Source organism: Gopherus evgoodei, chromosome 15 (genome assembly GCF_007399415.2).
Source record: "Gopherus evgoodei ecotype Sinaloan lineage chromosome 15, rGopEvg1_v1.p, whole genome shotgun sequence".
Taxonomy (NCBI): Eukaryota; Metazoa; Chordata; order Testudines; family Testudinidae; genus Gopherus; species Gopherus evgoodei.
This window is the reverse complement of record NC_044336.1, coordinates 3,525,855-3,551,587: the sequence shown is the minus strand read 5'-3', so window position 1 is coordinate 3,551,587 and position 25,733 is coordinate 3,525,855. Positions and strand designations below refer to the sequence as shown.

The 25,733-nt window shown below is 45.4% G+C and overlaps 2 protein-coding genes across 12 annotated transcripts in view; one reads left to right on the top strand and one right to left on the bottom strand.

Annotated features, from left to right (window-relative positions):
- TMEM220 (transmembrane protein 220) overlaps window positions 1-18,531 on the top strand; it is a 23,504-nt gene extending 4,973 nt beyond the window's left edge. Inside the window, exons 4-7 of one of the 10 annotated variants that reach the window (XM_030534464.1) lie at window positions 618-741; window positions 2,896-2,955; window positions 17,868-17,940; window positions 18,450-18,531. In XM_030534464.1, coding sequence (XP_030390324.1) covers window positions 618-741; window positions 2,896-2,955; window positions 17,868-17,913 — 230 coding nt within the window. In that variant the 3' untranslated portion in view covers window positions 17,914-17,940; window positions 18,450-18,531. Of the gene's footprint in view, window positions 1-617; window positions 742-2,895; window positions 2,960-8,628; window positions 9,789-17,795; window positions 18,214-18,449 lie in introns of those variants that run through there. The other 9 variants (XM_030534459.1, XM_030534463.1, XM_030534458.1 and 6 more) reach the window with 9 other exon arrangements.
- Window positions 18,315-25,733, bottom strand: ADPRM (ADP-ribose/CDP-alcohol diphosphatase, manganese dependent). Of its 2 annotated transcripts, none has more exons than XM_030534456.1 (4): window positions 25,435-25,733; window positions 23,345-23,992; window positions 20,059-20,175; window positions 18,315-18,685 (listed from the first exon to the last, which is right to left on the bottom strand). In XM_030534456.1, the coding sequence occupies exons 2-4, from the start codon at window positions 23,973-23,975 to the stop codon at window positions 18,393-18,395; spliced, it is 1,041 nt and encodes a 346-aa protein (XP_030390316.1). In that variant the 5' UTR covers window positions 23,976-23,992; window positions 25,435-25,733; the 3' UTR covers window positions 18,315-18,392. The 2 variants fall into 2 exon arrangements, with proteins under 2 accessions (XP_030390316.1, XP_030390315.1); XM_030534455.1 differs by lacking the exon at window positions 25,435-25,733 and adding an exon at window positions 25,197-25,425.

Below are 25,733 nucleotides of genomic sequence, written 5' to 3'. Positions count from 1 at the left end.
TAGCCCTCTGGTATGGACCTGTAAGCCAGAAGCGCCTGTGTCCGGGCCCCTTCTGATCTTTCATGGAATATTTTGCCTTACTTGAGGCAGGGACATCTCATGCCCTAGAATTTTGGGGAGCATCCTGATGTTACTGCCAAGAGCCTGATAGTGGGCATAGGGTGTCAGGAAGTCCATGCTCCTTGCTATGTAGAGGCTTCAGTTTGTAATTCTTCGTGGCCTTTTCTGAAGCCATTGAAGAGTGGAGCATGTTTCTGTTTCCTAGGGAAGATCTGTGATGGTCTTCATGGCTGTGGAGCTGCCAAGGAGATGTTTCCCAGGAACTCAGAATCTGAAATCTATCCAGAGCTTGCATTTGTCAACAGTATTTCTAGACCAAAATTCCTTCACCATTTTAAACACCTGGTTACATAAAAGAGCAAGTTCTGCCTAGTATTGCAGCAGACGCTCCTGCATCCCTCCTTCCTAGTGCTTGTGGAAGGGTCCATTTTCACACAGCTTCTTTACAGTCTGGAAGACATGGGATGTACTTCATGCTCATGGCTGAGGGGTGAAAACATTACCTAAAGTTGTATCTGTTCATACACATTTAGTAGCTCCAGTTTGTTCTTCCCCAGATAATGTTGTCTGGAGGAGCCTGTCGGATCTGCATTCTGCTGCTTGTTTAGTTGGGACCATTGCCTTGGGGTGCTCTTTGTTCGCTTATGCAAAAAGTAACATCTTGCATGAAGAGGAAGGAAGGTGAGTAATGCATCTGTTCTGTCCTAATCCATACAGCCCATGCATGAAGCAGATTGTCCTTCTGGCAGCTCACTCCCAGGCAAACCAAGCTTCAGTTTTTGGTTGCTGTAGTGAGTGGGTTGGCCCTAAAAAGACAGGAGTCAAGCTGGGCGTTGCTAGTCCAGCAGTATGTTGGACAAACTGTTGACGAAGGGGCCAGTGAGCACAGGTTGCAGCTTGGCTGTATCCCCTGTTCTCTTTGCTTTGGTCAGTCACAGATGGGGATGGGGTAGGGGTCAGTATTGGCTTACAAAACTTGCAAGACTGGCACTGTGCACCTTGGAAGACCCCTGTGTTCTGACTCCAGAGCTTTAGAGGCAGGAATTGGGTAAGTTTTCAGTATTGTGTTCAGGGTGGATTGATGCAAATAAAGTGATTTAAATCATCAGTTTTAATAAACTTTTCCATTTACAATTCAGCTATTTTCTGAAGAAAAGTGCACTCTCATTGTTTGATATAACCGTTACAACGTGTTGATTTACAACTAAATAGAGCCTTTACACTAGATTTGGTACATCTCTTTGCTACCTGAGAGGGTGCACTATAACTATATACATTTATGTAAACAATTATATAGCTTAATATTTTCATATTCTTATTAACCATAAATGATAGTATGTCAGAAAAGGGCAAATTATATATTGCTTATTTACTGGATACTTAAACAAATCATGAGCAAAAAGTTAACTTCATGAGGATGGTAACTGGAATTTAATTAAGCACACACAACAGGATATAAAATGTATTTTTTATTAAAACAAACTTAAATGTTTGAGATAAATAAACTTCCCATATCAAAACATGTTTCATATTCACAACTAAATGATTTATTAAACAAAGGGATTAATTGTGATCCATGAATTAAATGGATTATTTCAGGTCAGCCTGGGAAAGTTTTACACAAGCATGTTTGAAAAGTGACTGGAGCTTAAATTCCTACTCTTACCTAAGTTTCTTGAAAGTGAGAGAGTCTCCTAAATCACTTAGGCTGAACTATTGTGCCATATTTATAAAACTTGACTGCAAAAGTTAGATTTGGGCAAAACATGTTTCTCTGTATAGAAAAGAAGCCCTTAATTCATAGAGGCTGATGGATTCAGTATATTTGTTTATTTAAATGTTCAAAGATATAAGTAGTTTAGGCCTTAATATATTTTGTATTAATTTCAGATTTCATTTTAAACTGGTTTATTTTTAATAAGAAAAATTTTTATATAACAAAATAGAAAACATTTTTAAAAAATTGAAAAAAAAAATCAATTTTTATCCCCTGAATTTTGTTTGGCTGGTACCATGTGCTTACTTGTTTGGGTTGGAATACTGTCAAGTTGTTGGAGACTTGATGGCACAATCTCCACTGCTGTCAAGCCTGGGGGAAAGGGAGTTGAAAGTGAAAGAGGCAAATTCCCACTAGGCAGAGACTCAAATATTCCCTTGTTTGAGTAAGCAAGGTGCTTTTTTGTGTACAAGGTAAAAGTGATGGTGTCTTATGTTGCTGTTTAAATGGACACCCTGAGGTGTAGTTTACAGGTTTATCTGTATTTCTGTAAAAAATTTTGTTTCAACGGTTGTGGTGTGAGTTTGTACATATTCAGCTATCGTATCATTATATTCAGTATTAAAAGGAGTCTAATAGAAAATGGAAGCAGAAATTTCTGCAGAGTCTGCAAATTGGTTGTGTGCATGTGGAGTGAGGGGTAGGATTTTTATTCAGATTTCTGTTAGCACAGATCCTGCTTTAACAGTAAATCTAATTCCTCTTAGGGGAAGCTTGCATGCCTACCCTTGTCTGCAGAGAATTTGTCCTTTTGTGTAAGCAAATACCTAGAGCTGCCCCTGCACACAAGTATTTTGCCGCCCCAAGCATGGCAGGCAGGCTGCCTTCCGCGGCTTGCCTGCGGGAGGTCTGCTGAAGCCGCAGGACCAGCAGACCCTCCGCAGGCATGCCGCTGAAGGCAACCTGCCTGCCACTCTTGTGGCAACCAGCAGAGTGCCCCCCCGCGGCTTGCCGCCCCAAGCATGCGCTTGGCATGCTGGTGCCTGGAGCTGCCACTGCTTGTGCGCATTGTATTCTGACTTTTTTTAATTTTTCATTTATTTATTTATTTTGTATAGGGAGTTGTTTGGTCTGGTGATTATTACAATATGGATGAATCTTTGTCGCAATTCAGCAAAGTAAGTCTTTAATCTATTTGTATATTGACGGTTAGTGAGAGTAAAAGGGTATATACTGCAGGGTTGGCTGCAGCTAGCCATTTCCTATCCATAGGTGATTTTGGCTGTGTGCTGCCTTGCTGCATATTATTCTCTAAATCCTGCTCAGACTTTGGCACAGCACCATGTTCATTTGGGTTTCTGGAAGGACAAGGTCTGCTGGTCATAAGCAGCGTAAAGCAAAAGGGAATAAGGGTGAGGCAAGCTTTGTCCTTAGGACAACTTGAAGGAAACTTTATGCTCCTCTTGCAGAATCTGAAGGTGGGGATGTTTCTTCCTAAAAAGAGACTGTATGTCTTGTATATCGGTAGCATAGTGTTAGCGGGTGCGGGCAGTAACTGCAAAAACCAAGGTGGCAAAAGTGTTTCCATTAGAACATTGTTTACATGATCTCAGAACTTTTTGATAAGTGAACTTAAGCTGAAATGGTCTGAGGTTTTTTATTCCCAAGGTGTGTTTTTTTTTTTTTGAAAATGAGCAAATGTTGTTCAACTGTTATCCATTCTGACCACCAGTTTTTCCAAATAGACAATTCAAAAATAGGTGAATAATAATAATTCTATAAGTCTTATGTGACCATGTGACTGCTTGGATGAGTAGAGAGGACTCATGTGGGCAAGACTCTTCAGTACTGGGCTCTTGAAATGTCAAATACCTTGTTGAGGGGTGTGTGCCCCTGTAGGTTAGAAAATACTATTTTGATTATTTGTACAGCATTTTGACAGTTTAATTATATAAATACTTCTTATTAGCGCATGAAAATGCTGCTGTCCAGCTACACACTTAAAATGCGTCTTGGACCACAACTGTAGCCATGCCCAGCTTTGCCCAGCAGCTACAGGGCACGTGTCAGCCTGTGGCTTATTGGTTCCTGCTCTCCATATAAGTGTGCAGTTTGGGAAAGATTTTGAGAGGTACTAGAGCAGGGGTGGGCAGTACTTTACACAAGGGGGCCACTCCATGAATTTTGGTGAGTCGTACCGGGCTGCACATTTCTACTTTATTAATGGAGGAGGTGCAGAGTCTGAGTGCAGGAGGGAGCTCTGGGCTGGTGTAGAGTGTTGGGATGCAGGAGAGGGTGAGAGGTGTGGGCTCTGGGAGGGAGTTTGGTGCAGGAGGGGGCTTCAGGGTGGGGCACTGTATTGTGGTGCAGGAGGGGCAGTAGGGTCTCGGAGAGAGTTTGGGTGCAGGAGGGGGTTCTGACCTGGGATTGGGATGTGTGTGTGGGGGGAGTGTGGGAGTGCAAGGTGCAGATTCTGGCCAGGAGGCGCTTACCACAGGTGGCTCCTGGCAGGTGGCACAGCAGGGCTCAGGCAGGCTGCCTGCCTGCTGTGCCTGGCTGCTGCTGGCATGTCTCTGCACACCCCTTGAAGGGAAGGGAGCAGCGGGTCTCCATGTGCTGCCTGAACCTGCGAGTACTACTCCCACAGCTCCTGAGAGCTGAGGATGGAGCAGGGGCAGCGCACAGAGCTGCCTCCCCCTTGCCAGAGGCACTCCGAGACGTGCCAGCAGCAGATGGCCATTTCCAGCAGTAGCATGGAGCTATGGCAGGCAGGCAGCCGGGCTGAGTGCCCCGCTGTGCCATGGGACTTTTAGTAGCCCGGACTTGGAGATTGCGAGGGGGCAGAGGAGGCTGGACAGAAATGTTAGTCAGGGCAGGCTGGACAGAAATGTTAGATGGGCCAGATCCGGCCCACAGGCCGTATTTTGCCCATCCCTGCACTAGAGACGGTATGGCCTCTGGCTATGTAACTGAGAAATGTCCATTTGTTGTTTTCTATTTAAAAAACAAACGAAGAAACCAAAAACAAGTGTAGGGAATTAACTGCAAAAGACCATGTAAATGCATTTTTTTACTTTAAATTATGCACCCTTTGCAAAGGTTGCTGTAGAAACCTGAACTTGGTTGGAGTGCACAAGCCATATTGTCTGTCTCCCTCTCACTCAATGTGTTTTCTTGTTTTTATGTTTTTTGTTAAATGTTTCTAATAAAATGCAGTAGGGCAGAGTTGGTGGCTAGATAGCACAGTGATTAGTGCTTTATGCTGAGGTCAGTGTCATTGCTATGGGAATCTTCACTTTTGCATCCCCTGACTTTATTTCAGTTGTGTTACCTTACCGTTGTATTAATGTGTTTTCCTTTTAATGTGACTATAATTTGATCTGTCTATCCCATTGCGCCGAGCCTCTTTGCTGGACCTCAGCATGTGTTTCAGCACCTCCACACAGTGGCATTTGCTGTGTGGCAGCCTTCACTGGGAATTAGGGTGACCAGATGTCCCGATTTTATAGGGGCAGGCCTGATATTCGGGGCTTTGTCTTATACAGGTGCCTATTAACCTCCACCCCAGTCCCGATTTTTCATACTTGCTATCTGTCACCCTACTGGGAATATCCTTTGTTGCTTAGGTTGCCAGCCCACATCCTTGGAGTGGAGTGCTGTCTGATTGTTTCCTTGAGGTGGGATGCACATAGGGTGTCCAGATGAGATGAAGAAAATATCAGGACACATTGAGAGGGAGATCTGCTGGTGGAGCAAAAAAAAAAACCAGTGCTGCCAGCGGAGCAAAGTATCGGGACAAATTGTATCCCAACCAAAGATCGGTCGGGACGCAGGACAACCACCCAAATATCAGGACGGTCCCGATTTTATTGGGACATCTGGTCACCTTAGGGCTTGGCTACACTAGAGAGTGGCAGCAATGGTGGTGGGTTTACAGCGCTGCAACTTAGTAACTGTCCACACCTGCAAGGCACATCCAGCGCTGCAACTCCCTGGCTGCAGCACTGGCTGTACACCTGGTCTGCTTGGGGTGTAACGATTGCAGCGCTGGTGGTGCAGCGCTGCTCATTAAGTGTGGACACCAAAAGCACTGTTATTGGCCTCCAGGGTATTAGGAGGTATCCCAGAATGCCTGCTCACAACAAACCAGAAGAATGGCTGAACTCCGAGCTCCCCTGAGCTGCTTATCTAAAAAACAAACACAGCTCCTGTTTGCTCGAGCGAGCGAAGGCAGGCAGGGGAATTGCTTCGGAAGGTTCACAGCTGTTTGCTTGAAGAGAGAAGTCATACGGCAGAGGAGGAGGGAGGAATCCATGTTGAGCAGCTGCTTATGTGGTCTGAAGGCTATTTAGGAGTGCATAATTTGCATTTAGTGAATAAGAGAGGGGTGGGGGAAGGGCTTCAAACTTTTTTAAATTGATTGCAGGTTGGTGATGTGTATGTTCCAGTCCTTAGAACTTGCAAGGCAAGGAGCTGACAGATCCAAAAATCCACTCTCTCTCTCTCCCCCACGTTCCCCTCACTCCCCTCTTTTGAAAAGCACGTTGCAGCCACTTGAACGCTGGGATAGCTGCCCACAGTGCACCGCTCCCAACAGCGCTGCAAATGCTGCAAATGTGGCCACACTGCAGCGCTGGTAGCTGTCAGTGTGGCCACACTGCAGCACTTTCCCTACCCAGCTGTACGAAGACAGCTGTAACTCCCAGTGCTGTGCAACTGTAAATATAGCCATACCCATAGATGCACATAGCAGCCAGATGCAGGCAGCAATTCCTGTGTTACCCACTCTGAGTCCCTGCTGAGTAAGAGAGTTCCTGCTGGAGCAAGGAGAATGCTTGGTGGCTGGCCCAGTGCAGCCAGCCTCCCACTCTGCACACTAGTAATGGGGCATAATGTATGTAAGAAAGGACCCTAATGAGGAGTGGGCTGACTCCACTGCCATCAGTGTAAGCAGATTCTCTGCAGCCTGCAGTCATCTTAGGAGGAGAGGGAGACAGAGCCTGGGAAGGAGATGACAAAATTGTGCTGGGCATTAAACCAGCATCAGAGCAAAGACCTCAGCATTTGGAAAACCTGTACCAGCTCTGACTTTGAAGACGGGGTTGGAAAATGAACAGCTACTCAATGAGCATTGCTAGTATCCAGAGCAGTCTGCCACATGCTGCAGTTCCTGCTCCTTCTCTGAGCACCTCAAGGGCAGTGTTTGTACCCTAGAGCAGTGACACTCAACCTTTCCAGACTACTGCACCCCTTTCAGGAGCCAGAATTGTCTTGTGTACCCCAAGTTTCACCTCACTTAAAAACTACTTGTTTACAAAATCAGACATAAAAGTACAGAAGCTTCACAGCACACTAGTACTGAAAAGTTGATTACTTTCTCCTTTTCTCATATAATTATAAAATAAACTGAAATATATAAATATTGTACTTACATTTCAGCGTATAGTATATAGAGCAGTATAAACAAGTAATTGGATGAAATTTTAGTTCTGAATTTGCTAGTGCTTTTTAATGTAGCCTGTGGTAAATTTAGGCAAATATCTAGATGAGTTGATGTACCCCTGGCAGACCTCTGTGTACCCCCAGGTGTATATGTATCCCTGATTGAGAACCACTGCTCTAAAGAGTGGTGTGTGATGCCCAGTAAGGGCTCTGTCTTATGCTCTGTTCCACTAATACTGCTCTCATCTATCAGAAAGCCTTAAGAGCGAAGGGCTGTTCCATTAGAACTAAAGAGAGAAGATCCAGGAATCCTACAGAGATCTTGTCTTTAGAGGAGCAGTACCTGTGTGCCATGCACTGCAAGGAAATAGTTTCTGGAATAGGCCAGGAGCCAGTGTTTAAAGGAAAGTAGCAATAGAGACTATCCATTTGCTTCATTATTTGTCTAGAGAAGAGTTAAATGGCACAGTGTGCTACTACTTAAGCTTTTCTGATGAGCTAAAATCAAATCAAATCCAGACTCAGCACAAGGGTGGTGATCTCTAGCCACACCACAAAATGTCAGCGCAGCTCCTCAAATCAAGGAAGGCCTACACCTAGCGTAGTAAAGGGGGCAAAGAGTATGTCTGCCGTTAGGGTGTGCCATCAGACCTCACTTTAAGGACTAAAATACACCCTTATTGCAAAAAAGAAACAAACCCAAAACTACTCTTAGCTCAGTCTTTGTTCCTTGTGGTAGTCACTGCCCCCATCAGTAAAGATGCAGCAGTGGAGGAGCAGCATGTATGTTTGCCTCATTTACGCCAGGTCACTAAGAATTATACTTTGGTACATGCCCAGTGAAAATATAGTCTGGGGAACCTGCATGTGTAAGCTGAAAAAAAGTAGTACTCCCAAATGATCAGTCTAGAAAAATCTGGCTGCTTTCTGCCTCTGGGTTGCAATCCCTGCCTTTCTTCCTTCCGTTGCTCTATCTGCCTGGATTCTTACTTGCTGAACAGGGGTCTAGCTCTGTGTTGCTGCTGCAAGAAGGGAGTCTTTGATGCCCATCACTAAAAGTTGAGGGGGATGTAGCCACATGAACTTGGGACAGCTGAGCAGCTCTTCAGTGGAGGTTGGAAAGGAGCAGAGAAGGGGTACAAGTGAGCAGGCTCCCGGACAGATGCTGCTGCCTGCTCCGTTCTCCTGTCACAGTAAAGGCAGGGTTTGGGAGCAAGCACAAAAGCTTCAGAAAAGCCACCTATAGCAGCAGCGGCCAGGGAGATTTTGTGGTACGCTGATGGCAGCTCCTCAGCACTGCTTTTCTCCAGGCTCCTCAGCGTGATGAGGAATCTCACCCCAAGCCCAGGCTCCTCTGTTGCTAGCTGGGTTTGATCTGAAATAACACCACTTTCTTTTGTGCTTTCTAGAAATCCTCTGGGTGGAATTCGTCTGATGGTTGCAATTTCTCTCTCTCTCTTCCCCTTTGTAACATGGCTTTACATTTACATGAACTCAGAGATGCGATCATCCTGGCCAACTCACTGCAAAACTGTCCTTTAACCAGAAAGGAACAAACACACACAAATATTCTAACAGCCATTTGCCTTCAGCTTTCGGTTTTCAGTTGAAAACTGGTATCGGACCAACAGGAACTGCAGCTATGGACCAAGAGCACTTTGCTGCCTCAAACAGCGCAGTTTGAGATTTGTTATTATTATCCAGCCATCTCTTCTTTCCATGGACCAGCCTGTGGATTTCAAACTGTGTCCTTCATGTAGTGATGACACCACAGCTCCTGTATCACTGTCTCCTCCAGTACCACAATGAACAGGAGCAGGGGCAGATCAGATCATGGTAAATATGTGCCCTTAGTGTGGATGAGCAATTGTACAGCAGCATCTGCTAGGAACTCTGAGAAAGGACAGAAGCATTCAAATGAGATCCTCTCCTCTTCCCTCAGGGCCTTAAAGTAAGCAGCCATATTTTTATGGGCAGTGATATCAGTGGCTGCTGGGAGATCTGAAACAGCTAGCAGGGATAGCTGTTCTGTCTGTTTAGTCAATGAGAATAGCTCAGACTCCATCATACCCAGGCTGAAAGTGGACATGGAATTCAGAAGGTTTTTGGATAACTGCAGCGTTGCTTCTCAGCTGAATCACACATTTAGAAATCTTCTCTAAAAAGTATTAAAGGTGGCAAGTGTGGCTGTTGTGGTTTTTATTACTGACTCATGGGCCAAGTAAAACGTGGGACTACGGGAAGGATTGACAGGGGCCAGGGGCTAAGACACCAGCCTAGGAGTCAGAGGCCTGCAGTTTATTCCCTACTCCGCCACTGTCCTCCTGTGTAACCTTATTTCCCTTCCTACCCTTTGTCTGCTTTGTCTGTTATGGAGGCACCAATTGCAGTTTCATAGTTAAGATTAAGCTTGGTTTTGTTCTAAAAGCGGGGATTACCCTCTGTATGATAAATATCGTATGTCCTCTCCAAGTTTAATCATTTGCTATTTGAATATTGAATGAATTTTCTAAGCATTTATGAGTAATTATGCTAGAATTAAAATTAAATGGGTATTTTTAGAAATTTAGCATCTTATGTCAGACCTTTTTTTTGGTCTATATTGATGTTATTAATGGAATAACACAGACTGTGTGCATGAGATTTTAGGGAGGCTGACTACATTTGGAGAAATATTTTAAGAGTATGGGTCACTTTTTGCTGTTCTTCATAATTAAAAGTTCAGCAGCACTGATAAATGTTCTGCAGCAAATTCCATGAAGTTCCACTGTCTTTTAAAATGGTTGCACTTATATTGTTTTCAATGGGAGAGAGGCCAGAAGCTGCCCTCAGGAAATATGGCACTGCCACTGCTCCTCACAGCTTCCTCTCAAAAACCTGCATACCATCTTCCCTGAGCTCTGTTTTGATTCATTCTCACTGGGAACAATGGAAGGCAGTTACCATTTTGAAAGAGGGCATCCTAACTGAGGGCAGTGTTTGCCCTACGTCCTACTGAGAATAATGGGAGATGCTGGCTATTTTGAGAAAAGGACAACGCTTTGTGAGCTTCTCTGAAGGAGACTTCAGGTATCAGTCTCTACTGACAAACTTTCAGCCCTGAAAAATAATGGCAAACAATGATCATTAATCCAAACTATTTTGTTTGAGGGGCAGTCTCGTCTCTTCTCTGCAGCTCACTTTGCTTTTGCTGTGCATTTAGTCCTCTTCTTCAATTTTGGAGTTGTCTGCAAATTTGAGCGTAGCTTAATTTTCAGTAAAGAGGCCTCAACAAAGGAGGACACAAGTCAGTTGTGCAGGGGGGTAGATGCCTTTAGTTGGTCATGAAGCCCTAAGAGGGTCCTGGTTTTGGCTACACTTAGCAGGAAAAGTCACTGGGTGAAGACTGACATTTTTGTCCTAGCTCTGATACAGCGCCCTGTGCTGGATGCTCACTAGGCTTCTGTTTCTATCCTAAGAGGGTACCATTGTGCTCTTAAGATTCCCTTAGTCTAGGAAGGATCCAGCAAGGTTTGTGAGTCTTTGGCCCCTCGGGCATGCTTATTGAGCCCAGACTCTACCCATTGCCCCTTTATATAAGTGGAGCTGGTGGTCTAGCTGACCCAGCCCCACATCCTGGCTGGTTCTGACCCCACAAGAGACACTGATAACCTCAGCAAACCTTTTCCCTGAGATCCAACCTTGTGGGCAGTCTGGTTTACTGTGTCTCTTTCCAGGACTATGTGATAATTAATGTGCATAACACACAGGCTTTGCAAAGGTTTAACACAATTACTCTTTAGATACCCCAAGAAACATACAGATTTAGACAAAAACAAAAACACTTTTATGCCCTTGTCATCATTGAGTCCCAGGGTCTGGTCTGTGTCCCAATCTGTAACAGGTCTCCTGGGAGTGACTCCTTTAGTGGGCTGGGCCCCAAGGGTGCATGCAGTCTACAGGCTTTGTGGGTTCCAAGACTGGGCTGTTGGCACCAGCAATCCCTGTCTCTCTATGGCTCCCTGCAGCAAATACAGCCGAGCCAAACTCATGTGAGAGACTTGTACTGTCCCTTTCATGGTGCAGGGCTCTCAGTGAGTATTACAGCAACACAGGCAGCCTTTGCAAAACAAGGTACTTTTTATTAGTCACCCGGCAACAGAATCTGAAAATCTTAAATCAGCACAGAGACATACAGGTTAAAGCATAGTCCATGCTAATTACCTCTGAGCTCAGCCAAGCTGCTGTGAACCCATATTCAAGCTCTCATGCACTTTCTCTCCTCTTCTTAGCTCCTAGGTGTCTATCCCTTCCTCCAGAAACCAATGCTTTATCCCCCCACCTCACACCCAGGGCCGGTGCAACCATTTAGGCGACCTAGGCTATCGCTTGGGACACCGTTTTCTTCAGCAGCGACTTTGGTGGCCATATCTTCAGCTGCCCCGGTCGCCACCAGCATTTAGGTGGAGAGAGCTGGGGCAGGGGGGCGTGGGGAGGGCTGCCTGCAGCAAGTAAGGGAGGTGAGGTGGCATGCAAGGGAACTCTCCGCCCCACCTCCTCCCTGAGCACGCTGTCGCTGCTTCACTTCTCCTGCCTCCCAGGCTTGCGGTGCCAATCAGCGTAGGTGCCGCAAGCCTGGGAGGCGGGAGAAGTGAAGCAGCGACGGCGTGCTCGGGGAGGAGACGGAGCAGGGATGAGCTAGGGTTGAGGGGGATGCCTCGGGGTGGTGAGCTGCCGCAAGGGGGGCGCCTCAGGGTGGAGGGGGGAGAGCTGCCGGGAGGGGCTCAGAGCACAGGGGAGGAGCGCCTCAGTGCAGTAGGGGGGAGAGGGCACAAGGTGGAAGTTTCACCTGGGGTGCAAAACATCCTTGCACCGGCCCTGCTCATGCCTTCCAATCCTTTGATCTTGAGTGAGGTCTTTGCTCAGTTTCCCTGTTATCCATCTCCCTCTGGGTTGTTGGTTGCTAGGTGTCAATGTGCTGGGGATTGGTTTTGGCCAGGGCTGCTCAGATTTTCCACTGACATGGAGTTGGCCTTGGCCGGTTCTTTTTAGTGATCCATTCAGGCTCAGACAACTGTGATATCCCTCCACTGGTGCTTCCATGTGCATAGAGAATAGTCAAGGTTTAACGACCCTCCATTGTTAGTCTGTGTCACTCCACCTTGGAATTTCAGTCCAAGATGGAGGTAAAAGGTCAGCAGAGAAGGCAGAGTAGCCTCACAATCAAAATGGAATTTATAGATTGATATTATAAACTCTCCATATAGATTATCAAATGGGAATTCATAAATTGTACAGAGACACAATCCCCTAATTGTCACATCTTCATTGAAAAAGAAGCTCTGCATAGCTCAGTAGGTATATCTATGCTGCAGTTAGATACCTGCAGCTGGCCTATGTCAGCTGACTTGAGCTCTGGCTGTTTAATTGCAGTGTAGACAGTTGGGTGTGGGCTGAAGCCTGGGCTCCAGGACCCTCGGAGGGGGAAAGTTCTAGGGATCAGCCCGAACCTGAACGTCTACACCACAATTAAACAGCCCATAGGCCTGTGTCAGCTGACGGGTCAGACTTCGTTTTTTAAGTGCAGTATAGACATATTCAGTGTAAGAACCACTGGCTTAGCTCAGAATTTTAAAGATTTGTAAACGTGCTTATTGACCAGCTTCTGATCTTGCATACACCAGTGTAAATCTGGAGGAAATGCAACAAGATCCAGATTTATTCCAGTTTTACACCAGGAGAAGAATCTGATGAGAATCTGACCCATTTTCCTCTTCCCCAGTAGTAACTGTTTTGAGTAATTTAGTATTATCTGCAAACTTTCCTACCTGTTTACCTCCCTTTTCCAGATCATTGATGAATATATTGAACAGAACAGATCCCAAAATTGCAGGGGACCCCACTATTTACCTCCCTCCATTGTGAAAACTGACCATTTATTCCTACCTGTTGATTCCTATCTTTTAAACCAGTTACTGATCCATGAGAGGACCTTCCATCTTATCCCATAACTGCTTACTTTGCTTGAAAGCCTTTGGTGGGGGACCTTGTAAGCTTTCTGTTAGGGCACCCCTGTGGCAGCACTGGGGGATCAGTACACCTGTCAGTTGAAGTGGTTGGAAGCCTGGCTTGCAGTCACGCAATTGACAGTTCAACCTGCGGGGGCAGGTTCAGCATGTTAACAAGTAGTCTATATCTCAGGCCTGCTAAGGTGAGGGCTGAGCAAACAAACAGGCAGCATTTTTGGCCTTCTGGCCAAAAGGTTAGCATGTACCCAGCCCCACATACAGGGCCAGGGTAGGGGGATCCAGGCCCATCCTGCTTCACTGAGTCCCTGCCCAGGGCCCCAGAAGTGATGGGTAATCCTACCATGGGGTCAGTGGGGAAACATGCTGTAGTAGGAACAGGGCCTGAAACATAAGCCCATGTATCAGAGGCCTGTGCTAAAGTAGTCAAAACCTTGCTGATATAAAGCAAAGTTAAGCTGGGAGCAAGAGGAAGGCCCTGCTCAGAGAATTTAGCAAGCATAGGGCTGATATTGCAAAAACACATATTCCTAAGAGGTGCTAGGCACAAAACCCTCACACCAGCATATTCCGGAAGGGTGGTACCAGAACAGCCTGATAAACATTCCCCACAGATAACAGGGACATGCTGACCCATCTTAAGGATAAGGTCAGGATGACAGCATAAAGAATAGAGCTGTTTTGATCAAACCTACGGGTACAAGGCAATGGGTGGCACTCTAATACATCAGATATGTCAAGGGTGATGCATCTTTATATCCTGATACAAACAAGTTATGTATCTCAGAGGGAGCGTCTTTGTCCAGCTCAGGGGGCAGTGGAAAGTCCCGCCACTAACAGCTGCATCCATTGTCATGGGCATATGTGTTAGTGTACCTGTAACCACTGAGCAGGGGCATTAGCACCGTGCTTTGTCAGTAATAAACTTGGCCAGGCGCCTTTGCTGTTAAACCAAGTTTTGTGGTCTTATTGGGTAGTTTGATTGGAGCCTGCTGTACAGGCTGTCTGGCCAGAGTCAGTGCAGCATGCAGAGAGAACACACGCACGCAGCCGAACATCTGACGAGACATGTGACTGTTGCCTCATGTCTTAGCAGTACAACCAGACCAACTTCTTGTTTCCCTGGGCTACTTCCTACTTCCATCACCACTTTGACCTGGCTCTCAGAATTGTGGTCAGGCAGTCCTTCCTCCTGTCTCCTGGGGCAGTGGTTTGACTTTTCTCTCTGCTGCCGGTCACAGCAACTTTAGAATTTTTTTTTTTAAAGCTAGGTTAAAACTAGTACTGCGGTCCTACTTTAGTCTGGGCAAGGTGGTGGTCACTAGAGAGGGAGACAAGACTTAGCCCCCATTCTCACAGGAGTATTCCATCCACTGCTGGCTGAGAGAGAAAAGGACCAGATGGATGGGCAATCACTCTTTACCGAGTATGATCATCTTCCATGGGAGTTATGGGTCCTGAGGTGGCTAATAAGGCCAATCCTTGAACCACAAGTTCCATTACAATGAGGGCAGATGTTTTCAAGCTCAGCAGGACGTTGTTGACCATGACTGGAAACCAGTCTCTCCTTCCTCCTGCGCCTCTTGTCCTCTTCAGCTTGTCGGTGAGCAAGTTCAAAATGCAGGGGACCACCATCTAGGACTTCACTCCATTTTAAGTGATCCTGGGCAAGTGTCTCCCAATTGTCAATGTCAATATTACACCTTTTTATGTTGTCCTTCAGCAAGAACCAGATATATTACTGTTAGACTAGTGGCTGCCAAACTTTTTATTAAGTCAACCCACCAATTCCATTTTGTCTTTTTTTTTTTTTTATGACCTATCATTACACATATGTCCTCTCTGCCCCAGCCCTGCAACCCTAATCCAGGCACAATGCAGAGGGAAGGCTTGAGAGGAAGGGGTTGGAAAGTGACCTCACTCCTCATTCACCTCACTGTGGCAGCTCCTGTCCTGTGGGACTGGCTTCCCACTCTAGGTGTTATGGGAGGCTCCCCCTCTGCCAGTTGGGCCAAATTTGAGTGGCATTGCGATGTGGAGCATGGGGTCACAGCATCAATCAAGGGTGGCCAGGCCAGATTTAAGTGATGCTATGCCCCTGGTCACATCACCAGAGCAGGGAGCCAGGCTTAGTCCTGTAGAACAGAAGCTGTTGCTGCAGGGTGCTTGCTCTCCAGTCCTCCCTCTGACCCATACCTCCCACCCACAGTGGGCCAGGAATAGCATATGTTTGCCCAGACCAGGGCCCAGTGATGGGTTAATCCAGCCCTGGATGTGGTAATTCATCTAGAATCTTCCCGTGACCAAGTGGTGGGTCGAGACCTACCATTTGGGAAATACTGTGCTAGACCACTGGTCATCCCCTTCTTTAGTTTTGTCTTCTCCCACCTATTCATCCAATAATCTTCACCCTCTTCTTTCCACCTTCAATTTCCCTCCACCACTGCAGACAATAGCACTGTACTATTCCTGTACATACGACTTTCACAACACAGCAAACAGAAGCAAAGTAAAAAAAACTAAAGAGAACTGCATGGCCCTTCATCAGTTTCTGATCAGTGATAGCATGAGTGTGAAAGTAGTATATGAAGAAAGCACAGTCATAAGCATATGGTGAAAGATTCTCTTGTTCAACAATTTTTATAATTGGTATGGGTGGGAATAGATGGCACAGAAGCAGACTGTGAAGGCATGGGATACACGTGATCTTGCATCAAATTTAGACAGGGTGGGTGGGGACAGAATAAAGATACAGTGCACCAGAGAAGTCAATTGCTAGAAGCATTCTGCATCACAAACAAAATAAATCAAAGTAATAGCTTACTTTACTTATCAGCATCATGCAGTACTCTTAATAGTGGCCTTTATAACAAAACAAAAAAAAAGGGTGCTTTTGACCACTCCTTATTTTTAATCAGGTTTTAACTCAAACTAAACAAAACATTAACTTAATATTTTCACCCATACCAGCTATCAAAAGTAATTTAAGCTCTCCATTAGTCTTGATCTACCACAACCACTGGTTTAAAATACCATCCGACTTTACTTCTCACATGCTTTGTTCATATCAGAGGACTTCAAGCAAAAAACCTTCTAGAAGAAAGTGCCATCATCATGCTAAACACCACCTGCCTAATGGGATGGTGGGATGAACAGCTTCAAAGTACAAGCATAACTTTGATTTTTATTTTGAAAGTCCTCCACTCCAATATATTTAGCTTATTGTACTGACTTTTGGAAAATATGCTCATGGACTATATGAATGTATTTTTTAAAATAATTAAGCATATGAAGGATACGCAAACCCTCCTAACTACAGAATTATTCAATAAAACCGTGTTCATACTTTAAGCAGATATTGGTTCTCTGATATTTTAATTAACACATTTCCAAGACAATCCACCAACACTGTGAGAATCTAATAATAGGTTGTCCAAACCCTGATTAGGACTTTTGGACACGACTGTAATTTAAGCCAGCAGCTCTCCACCTTTCCAGACTACTGTACCCCTTTCAGAAGTCTGATTTATCTTGCATACTCCCAGATTTCACCCCATTCAAAAACTACCTGCACCGTAGCTGTTCTGCAATTTCATATTTGAGTTCCTTCAGAACTCTTGGGTGAATATCATGACCTTGGTAATTTATTACGGTTTAATTTAATTTGTTCCAAAACCTTCCCTACTGACACCTCAGTGTGGGATTTGTCACCTAAAAAGAATGGCTCATGTGGGAATCTCCCTCACTTCCTCTGCAGTGAAAACTGATACAAAGAATTAATTTAGATTCTCAATGGCCTTCTCTTGAGTGCTCCTTTAGGACCCTGATTGTCCAGTGGCCCCACTGATTGTTTGGCAGGCTTTCTGCATCTGATGTACTGCCTTTGCTAGCCGGTCTTCAAATTCTTTGTTGGAATGCCTAGTCACACTTACACTAGACTTGCCAGAGTTTATGCTCCTTTCTATTTTCCTCAGTAGGATTTCACTTCCAATTTTTAAAGGATGTCTTATTGCCTGTAACTGCCTCTTTTACGGTGCTGTTGTGCCATGGTGGCATATCTTACTGTTTTATTTTTTTATTTGGGGCTATACATTTAGTTTGAGCCTCTATTATAGTTCGTTTAAATAGTGTCAAGGTGTCTTGCAGGCATTTCACTGCTGTGACTGTTCCTTTTAATTTCTGTTTACCTGGCTCTCCCATTTCTGTGTAGTTCCCCTTTTTGAAGTTAGATGCTACTGTGGTGGGTTTCTTTACCCTACAAGGATGTTATATTTAATTACATTATGGCCACTATTACTCAGCAGTTCAGTTATATATATATATATATATATATATATATATATATATATATATATATATATATATATATATATATATATATATTAATCTTAGGACTTAATCAAGACTTGCCTCTCCCCTTGAGTTACAGGACTAGCAGATCTAAGAAGTAGTCATTAATGGCATCTAGACATTTTATTTCTGCATCCTCTCCTGAGGTGACATATATCCAGTCAATATAGGGATAATCTCCCTGAACATTTCATCTATAAAATCATAAATCCTCTCCCTAGACAAAAACAAAAACATTCAAAGGAATCTGGTTTTTTGAGGTGCAAAGTATCTACAACTTCTGCTGATTTCAGGAAGCAAACTACTGGCAGGCTGAAGAATATCAATGTTGGTGTTTGAAAAGAAGCTGAATCACACCTGATCGGGGTAAGATTTCCATTTCATAACACAGTGTGACTAATAAAGATGCACTAATAACTCCTTGCTAGTGTTCTCACATACCTTTTAATGTTGCTTGTGCCTTTTGTGCCACAATAAGTAACAAATTGTTCACTTTTAACTGTTTCAAGCAGAAGTTGTCCAAATCAAGATGCATTTATTTCAGATTGTGTTGAGTTGTTGGCTAGCCATCCTCTGCCCTATGGCAGGAAGCTAGACCTTGTTTCCTGCTTCTTGAAGAAGTAAAACTTCTAAGATACCAGCTCTGAGAGGAGAAGGTTGGCAGCACTGAGGCTCTATTTACCAGGCTTGAAGCTGTAAGCATCATCGTGCAGATTTTCTATAAACAGAAACACCATGGCTGCAATGGTCAGCTGTTATTTATTAAACTAATTAATTTCTGGAGCACTGTCTGGATCATGCACAATTTGTATTTATAACTATCCTGTGTAATACATTACTTTGTCTGGAATTCTACCTCTTCCCTTTAATACCAGTTTATCATCATAGACGTGTATCGTTCCAAAGGCATGGCTCTCTGGTGGAGTTTCAACAATCCCTTCCAAAGTAAGATGGTGGACTCCATGAGAATCTAAATAATAACCACCATCATGGAGATGCCCTGCGAGAAAGCACACCACACACTGATGAGAATGGATGACAGAAAGGGCATCTTTATAATTCCAAGCAAGGCAAACACTCTCTGTAGAACCTGGATGAACCGGAATGTGACCTGCAGTTGGAAAAAAAACAAGAATAATGGTAAGAGACATCATTGGTGACAACCACAGTTAAGATTGTTTTATACCATCTCCGCATCTGGAAATTGCTTATAGATGCTGGAAACTTAGGGGGCTTGGGGTGCAGTGAAACCCCTAGAACTTTTCTTTAAGTTTGGGGTTTTGCACACAGGTTGTCTGGTCATATGGAATAATGAGAACACTCTCTATCTCTCAGGTATTTCTAAAGTATATAGGTACTGAATCCCAGCTGAGTTATGCTCACAAGACCACTGCCTTGGGTCATCAAATCTAAAACCGTGCACTAAGGTTATGTCTACACTACAAATTACTTCAGTATAATTTACATTGCTGAGGGTTGTGAATAATCCACACCTCTGAGCGACGTAAGTTATACCGACCTAAGCACCCGTGTAGACTGCACTATGTCGGTGGGAGAGCTTCTCACACCAACACAGCGACCACCTCTTGGAGGCAGGAGTTATTAAGCCGTAGAGCCTCTTCACTGCTGTAAATGATGCAGTGTAGACATAGCCTGATCATCATAATGCCAGCCTACAGCACTCACTGCTGGCAAAACAGTCTGATTTACACTTCTATTCACAAAGCTCATGTAGTGTAAAATGTTCTCATCACTCTTTACCAGATGTAAAATGGTTACTAGCTTCAGGGTGGGGCATGCCCTTGCTCCAGTTATGAAGCATCCTCAGTGGGCGTACCTGTTTTTGCTGGGCAGTCAGCTCAGTTGCATGACCTTGCTCTGGCTGGCAGCTGGCTTGGCATACAGCCCAGCTGCATGGCTATGTGGAGGTGTCAACTAAAGCCCAGGGAGAGGAGAGGAAGAGGGCTCCCACTGTGGCTACTGCTGTTCCATGGGCCACAGCAGCTCAGATGTTTTTGGTGCACAGTGCCTTTCACCGCCCAGGGCATTTGGCTCCAAGAACAAAATCCCTGCCACTTGGATCAAGGAGTTCCAGGATCTAGACACCCTCTAATGCAAAATCTTTCCCTTGCCCAAGTCTCTAATAGTTCCTTCCCCCAAATGCCAGCACCATTGCTCCCCAACAGAGCAACTTCTAATACCTTGCAGCAGCCTAATGCCTCCCACCTAGGACCCCCTCAAATCTGCAACCCCCTTTCTTGCTCCTGTCTACCACAGTCTCCTCCTCCTGTTGTGGAAAAAATGTATGTGTGAGGGGGAAACTGTATGATTCTAGAATATAAGATATTGGTAGGAAATCCTATGAGTGGGAAAAATTGGAGTACCTCTGGAGTACGTGCAGCATCCTATCAGTTTATCACTGGGGTTTATTCCTTCACAGATGTCTCAATTCACATGCATTCTCACACAAAAAAGCCGACTTACTCACAACCACGACTTTCTCTTGATTAGTGTCAGAGAATGTAAGAACCTCATTGAACCAATCCAGCTGTGCTTGGCTAAATCCTCCATTGAACTCTACAAATTGTGGTTCAGCAAGTCCTGTAATGAAGAAAGAAGGTAAAGCACACACCCACCAAATACCTGCTTCCCTACCTGCTTTGGTCTTCTATGTACATCTGTGCTTAGGATAAACAGCGTCCTTTCCCCTGACAGGCTCTTATGTATCTTGTGCCTCCAAAAATTCAGACTTCATGATTAAACGAGGGACAGTGATTTACTAGTCATTTTGCTTTGACAATGCCACGCATGCAGGATTCCCACTCTTGCATCACAGCAACCTAGCAGAACACAGTCCAGAACTTCGTTAGTGGCTTTCTGAGCTGGTAGTTGGACATGAGACCCTTGCTTGTGTTGAATTCCACCTGCCACAGCTTCATCTAGAAGGGCTGCCAACTTTCTACTCGCACAAAACTGAACACCCTTGCCCCACCCCTTCTCACTGCATCCCCCCTCCCTTTGCTCGCTCTCCCCCACCCTCATTCACTCACTCATTTTCACCAGGCTGGTTCAGGGGGTTAAGGTGTGGGAGGGGGTGAGGACTCCGGCTGAGGGTGTGGACTCTGGGGTGAGGCCAGAAATGAGGAATTCAGGGAGCAGGAGGGGACTCCAGGTGGAGGCAGTGGCTTGGGATGCAGGTGAGGGGTCCAGCTGGGGCTGTGGGCTCTGGGATGGGGCCAGGAATGAGGGGTTTGGGGTGAAGGAGGCGGCTCTGGGCTGGGGGTGGAGCAGAGGGGTTCAAAGTATGGAAGGGGACTCCACGCTGAGGCAGGGAGTCAGGGTGTGGGCTGGGGGTGTGGGTTCCAATGTGGGGTCAGAAATGAGGTGCGGAAGGGGGATCAGGGTTGGGGCAGGGGGCAAAGGGTGCAGGCTCCAGGTGGTGCTCAGGCAGCTCCCTGAAGCAGCGGCATGTCCCCCTTCTGGCTCCTATGCGGAGGTGCGGCCAGGTGGCTCTGCACACTGCTCCCATCTGCCAATGGGAGCTGTGGAGCCAGTGCTTGGGGCGGGTGCAGCGCTGGAGCCTCCTGTCTGCCCTACACCTACGAGACAAGGGGGGACATGCTGATGTTTCCAGGAGCCGTGCGGAACCACAGCAGGCGAGTAGCCTGCCTTAGCCCCACTGTGCTGCTGACTGGACTTTTAACGGCTCGGTCAGCGGCCTAGTCTCTTTTTGACCGGGCGTTCCGGTCGAAAACTGTACGCCTGGCAACCATATCATCTAGTACCCTCTACTAGAGAGAAGCAAGGGCTCCTCTAAAATAAAAACTAAACAAAAGCATGTGTGTGAATTTTTCAAAAGATAATGGCCATCTTCTGGACCGAAATGACAGCAACATACCCTTTTAGAACAGACTTGCAAACCTAGGGGAGGTAAGGGTGAATCTGGTGTGATATATTCAAAGAAGCAGAATTACAGAAGTAATTTGCCCATCTTTAAAGATGCATTACACACAAGATTCCCACTTTTGAACAGTAAAAAACTCAAGGATGTCTCATGCTAAACTGATAAATGTACTACAAGTAGCAGTAAGAATGATGGGAGGGTACAGCAAAGAAAAATAAGGCCCAATCAGGAAAGAAACATTACAAAGTCAAAGCATACTCCATAGCTGACCTGTAGACTCTGAAGTGCTACCATATTCGCTTTCAAAGCTAAAGTTACGTTGTGACAAAGTGACTTTTTAAAAATATTTTTATAAATCCTATGTGTGCCTCAGTTTCCCCTACATTTTGCATGACTACCCAGTAAGGGTAAAAGGACTAAGTTTGCTCTCAGAGCAGGTTAAGAAACATAGGTGTGTGTGTGTGTGTTGCTACCTGTCTGAGCCTGAATGGGCCATTAAAAAGGACTGGCTGAAGCAGGCCCCATATCAATGGAAAATCCAAGAAGACAATGGAAAACCCAATCTCCAGGATACTGGCACCTAGTGTGCCAGTAATACATTTTAACATTTTTAGAAGGTCTCTTTCTATAAGTCTATAATATATAACTAAACTATTGTTGTATGTAAAGTAAATAAGATTTTAAAAATGTTTAAGAAGCTTCATTTAAAATTAAATTAAAATGCAGAGCCCTCAGTCCAGTGGCCAGGACCCAGGCAGCGTGAGTGCCACTGAAAATCAGCTCGCGTGCCGCCTTTGGCACGTGTGCCATAGGTTGTCTACCCCTGGTCTACAGTGCTAAGGCATCTGGTGTTGGAAAAAGGTGTTTGTCCCTGAGTGCCTAAAGAAAAAACCTCACCCATGATACAGCTGCCCCAAAATCTGGCATGTAGGAAGCCTCAGAACAGGTAACATAGAGCTGCTGAGTTCCAGCTGGCAGATAGCTCCTGAGCTCTGTCTGGCTTAGGTCCTGTAAGCAGGACCATCTACGCTACTCCCCATCAAAAAGTTCTCTGGAACAGACTGGCCTAGTGTTGAAGAAGCAGGGCTAACCACTTTAAAAGGGACAAAGGGGCACTGACCTGCCAAATTTATCAGTGAACTGTGCTCCGAAGGCGTTTGAATGTAGATTTGTAAACCATATAATTCTGTATTATTTCATTCTGCCTTGGAAGACAGCAACTCTAAAGTATAGAAATGGGGTTATTCCAAGAAACATTATATTAGTCTTGCAGTCTCTGCACTGGCCTAGACAAAGTCTCACAGTGTAACCAAAACAAGGCATTGATGTTGAGAATAGTTCCGCCCCCACATTAGTCACCACTGGGTTTGTCAAGGGATGCCTCTAAAGCCCCTCCATGGTCATGTGCTTTAGTATTGATGAGCCTCACAGAAGACTGAGCGATCAGAAGAAGATATGTGGAAGTGTCTAAAATAAGACTTAGGAAGCATCATAACAGCACCAGGGGAAAAAAAAAACTGGCGTGCAGCTTGTGTGTGGCACTCTTTTTCTGACCCTGTTCAATAAGAGCCTAGCTGAGAAAGTTGGCAAAGAACTTAAAGGGACTTGTGCATAATGGCCAGTACCTGACAGGACAAATAAGAGCTAAGAAAGTTCTGACTTTTCTTGCACTAAGAAGTTGATGCCCAAGAGTGGGAATTCTGTGTGTATATTATGCGAAAAGGATCAAGGGCAACGAAGCTCACACTGATTTACCACCTAGTAACATATCTTATATTAATTATAAGTCTTTCTACTATGAAGAGGAATATTATTTGAAGCAGAATTTTGGGAATGCATGTTAACCTTTCTCAGGCAGTGCAGTACCTGTGGGACTATTCAGATTCTCATTTGGGTTTTTCTCCTTCAGCAGCTTCAAAGAATCCTGATATTTTTGGGTGGATTTATCCCTCCCAAGGATACTTAAATCATAAGCATCAAGTAAAATGAACCGAAATTTTGGGACTGGGCTAAAATGATAAGCATAGTAATGTTCTTCAGCAGTGGCTCCAGGAGAGTCCTGGCCACTGGCAGCAGAGCCAAGGAAGATCTGGTCTTCTAAAGACTTGCTGTTAAGTTCAGATTGTGTTAAATAGTCTCTAGTAAAGTTGTACAATTCATGATTTCCCCATGTGTGATGGATTGGGATTCTAAGCTTTTTAAACTTGTTCATAACTCTTCTCAGAGCACTTTCTGATGTTTTATGTTGGGCATTAAAACCATCAATAATATCCCCAAGCTGCAGTACAAACTCAATTTGACTGTCTTCCTTATTCCACTCATCAACTGCGCTCTGGAGAAGGTTAAGACTGTGTCTGTAGTATCTCCTCCGGGACCCCCAGAAGTTATAACCATCCTCTAGATCAGCATACTGAATATCTGCTATGACTCCAAAGGAAAAACACAGCTCAGAGTTCCCAGTCAAGGATCCAGGTCTCCAAGTAGGAGTTTCATCCATAACCAGGCTCCCAAAATCTAATGCAGGAAAAAAGAGAGAAGACAAACTCAGTTCAAACAAAGCTGGGTGCTTTAAAAAAAGAATCAGCTGCAACACCCAGAAGAAACATTTTTTATACAGCTAGAGACCTGCAGAACTCTTTGGCATGAGGTACCACTTCAGAAAAAAGCAGAAGCACTAGAAGCCTGCCACTCTTGAAAAAGGCAAAGAGAGCAGGGGGTTTCATGTAATATTCCTTCAATATGTAACATTCCCAGATTAAAAACTATGTTAAACTAGAGTTTGAGTTGGGAGTACAAATCAGTAATTTAAGGGTAAAAACATTGTAAGAATGATGTAATTATTCCCAAAATAAGCACTACCAACCCAAGAAATTCAGAGCTAAGGTTGAGCTTAAAAAATAAACCCTGCTTATTAAGAGTGTGGTTCTGGATTAAACTGATTTTAAAAGACGGATTAGTCCTTATGGCTGAGGAGAAAAGCTTGAAGCTGGAAATCCTGAAGGCTGAAAAACCAGAAGGCAAAAAGAATCCAACTTTTATTTTTAAAAATCTCATGATTTTTAGGCCAATTTAATGATTTTCTGAGGGCTGATTCATCATTTTTGAACTCACAAGTTTCCCAGTACTGTGCTCAGACCTTCTATAAACCAGAGCTCCGGCAGCTGAAGCTGGGCACCCAGAAAGGTGCATCATGCAGCCTAGAGCCCGCCGTGGAGGGTTTAGTTTGACTGGTTGAGCAGGGTTCTGGCAGAGGCAGGAACGGAGCCCAGTTCAGTTCTGGAATCACAGTTCCAGCCTCATTTGCCACACTCTGTGCATCAGCTCAGTGCCGGGCATTGCATGGGCCACGGACAGTCTCTAGGAAAGATCATGGCCTGAATGGGAGTGGGCAGAGAGAAGGAGGAGTGGGTGGTCATCTGGTCTGGGCCAAAAAGAAGCATCTCAGGTTATCATGGTAAGACAGGTCACCATGTTATGATGTCACTTCCACAATCTATGGTATGACATCATCATACACATAATGTGGAACAGTGACATCACCCTTCAACTGATGATGGCTCTGGTTCTAACCCATTTCCTGAGAAGAAAAGTTTTGCCAGGTGCATGGTTAACTGGAAAGTTCAGCCAAAAAGGGGACCTGGCAGTGTCCAGTTACTGCAGGGAGAGAGGAGGTGCTTGGTCATTCACCCCAGAACCTCCCAGCTGGGGCCACTCCTACCTGTGCAGGCAGCTCCTTGTCAGACTTCAGCAGCTCCCCTTCCTGCCGCAGAGCTGAGGGAGCCCAGCTGCGGCGTGGAGGGGAGGGGGACCTTAGGGGAAGCGGCAGGACAGGGGCGAGACCTCAGGGGGCCGGTTACCAGCAATCAGAGAGGTGACAACCCTAGTCCGGACCCCCATTCCCACTTCAGATCCCCCCCCCCGCGCCCACCCACGGAGCACGTCCCTGAACTACGAACCTGGCTCCGTCCGCGCTTAGCCGGGGTCTAGGGTTGCCAACCCACCATGATTGTCCTGGAGTCGCCAGGAACTAAAGATTAATCTGTAATTGAGGGTTCTCATGTGATGAAAGCTCCAGGAATTGGCAACCCTACAACCAGCCACCGCGCCCACCCAGCGCCTCAGGGCCGGGCTGCTGCTTGTGCGCCCGCGGACTGAAACTGAAGGACGCCAGATGCTGCCGGGCGGCAGGTCTATTGGCGGTGTCGCCGGAAGCTGCTGGGGGGCGGGGTTAGTCGGTGGTGACGCCGGAAGCTGC

Excerpts from the sequence above, each read along its gene's own strand:
- ADPRM (XM_030534456.1), bottom strand. The coding sequence starts at position 23,975 with ATGGATGAAACTCCTACTTGGAGACCTGGATCCTTGACTGGGAACTCT. Across the intron at positions 20,176-23,344 it reads GAATCTGAATAGTCCCACAG|GACTTGCTGAACCACAATTT; the intron begins GTACTGCACTGC and ends TCTTCATTACAG. Across the intron at positions 18,686-20,058 it reads AGAGAAAGTCGTGGTTGTGA|GTCACATTCCGGTTCATCCA; the intron begins GTAAGTCGGCTT and ends TTCCAACTGCAG.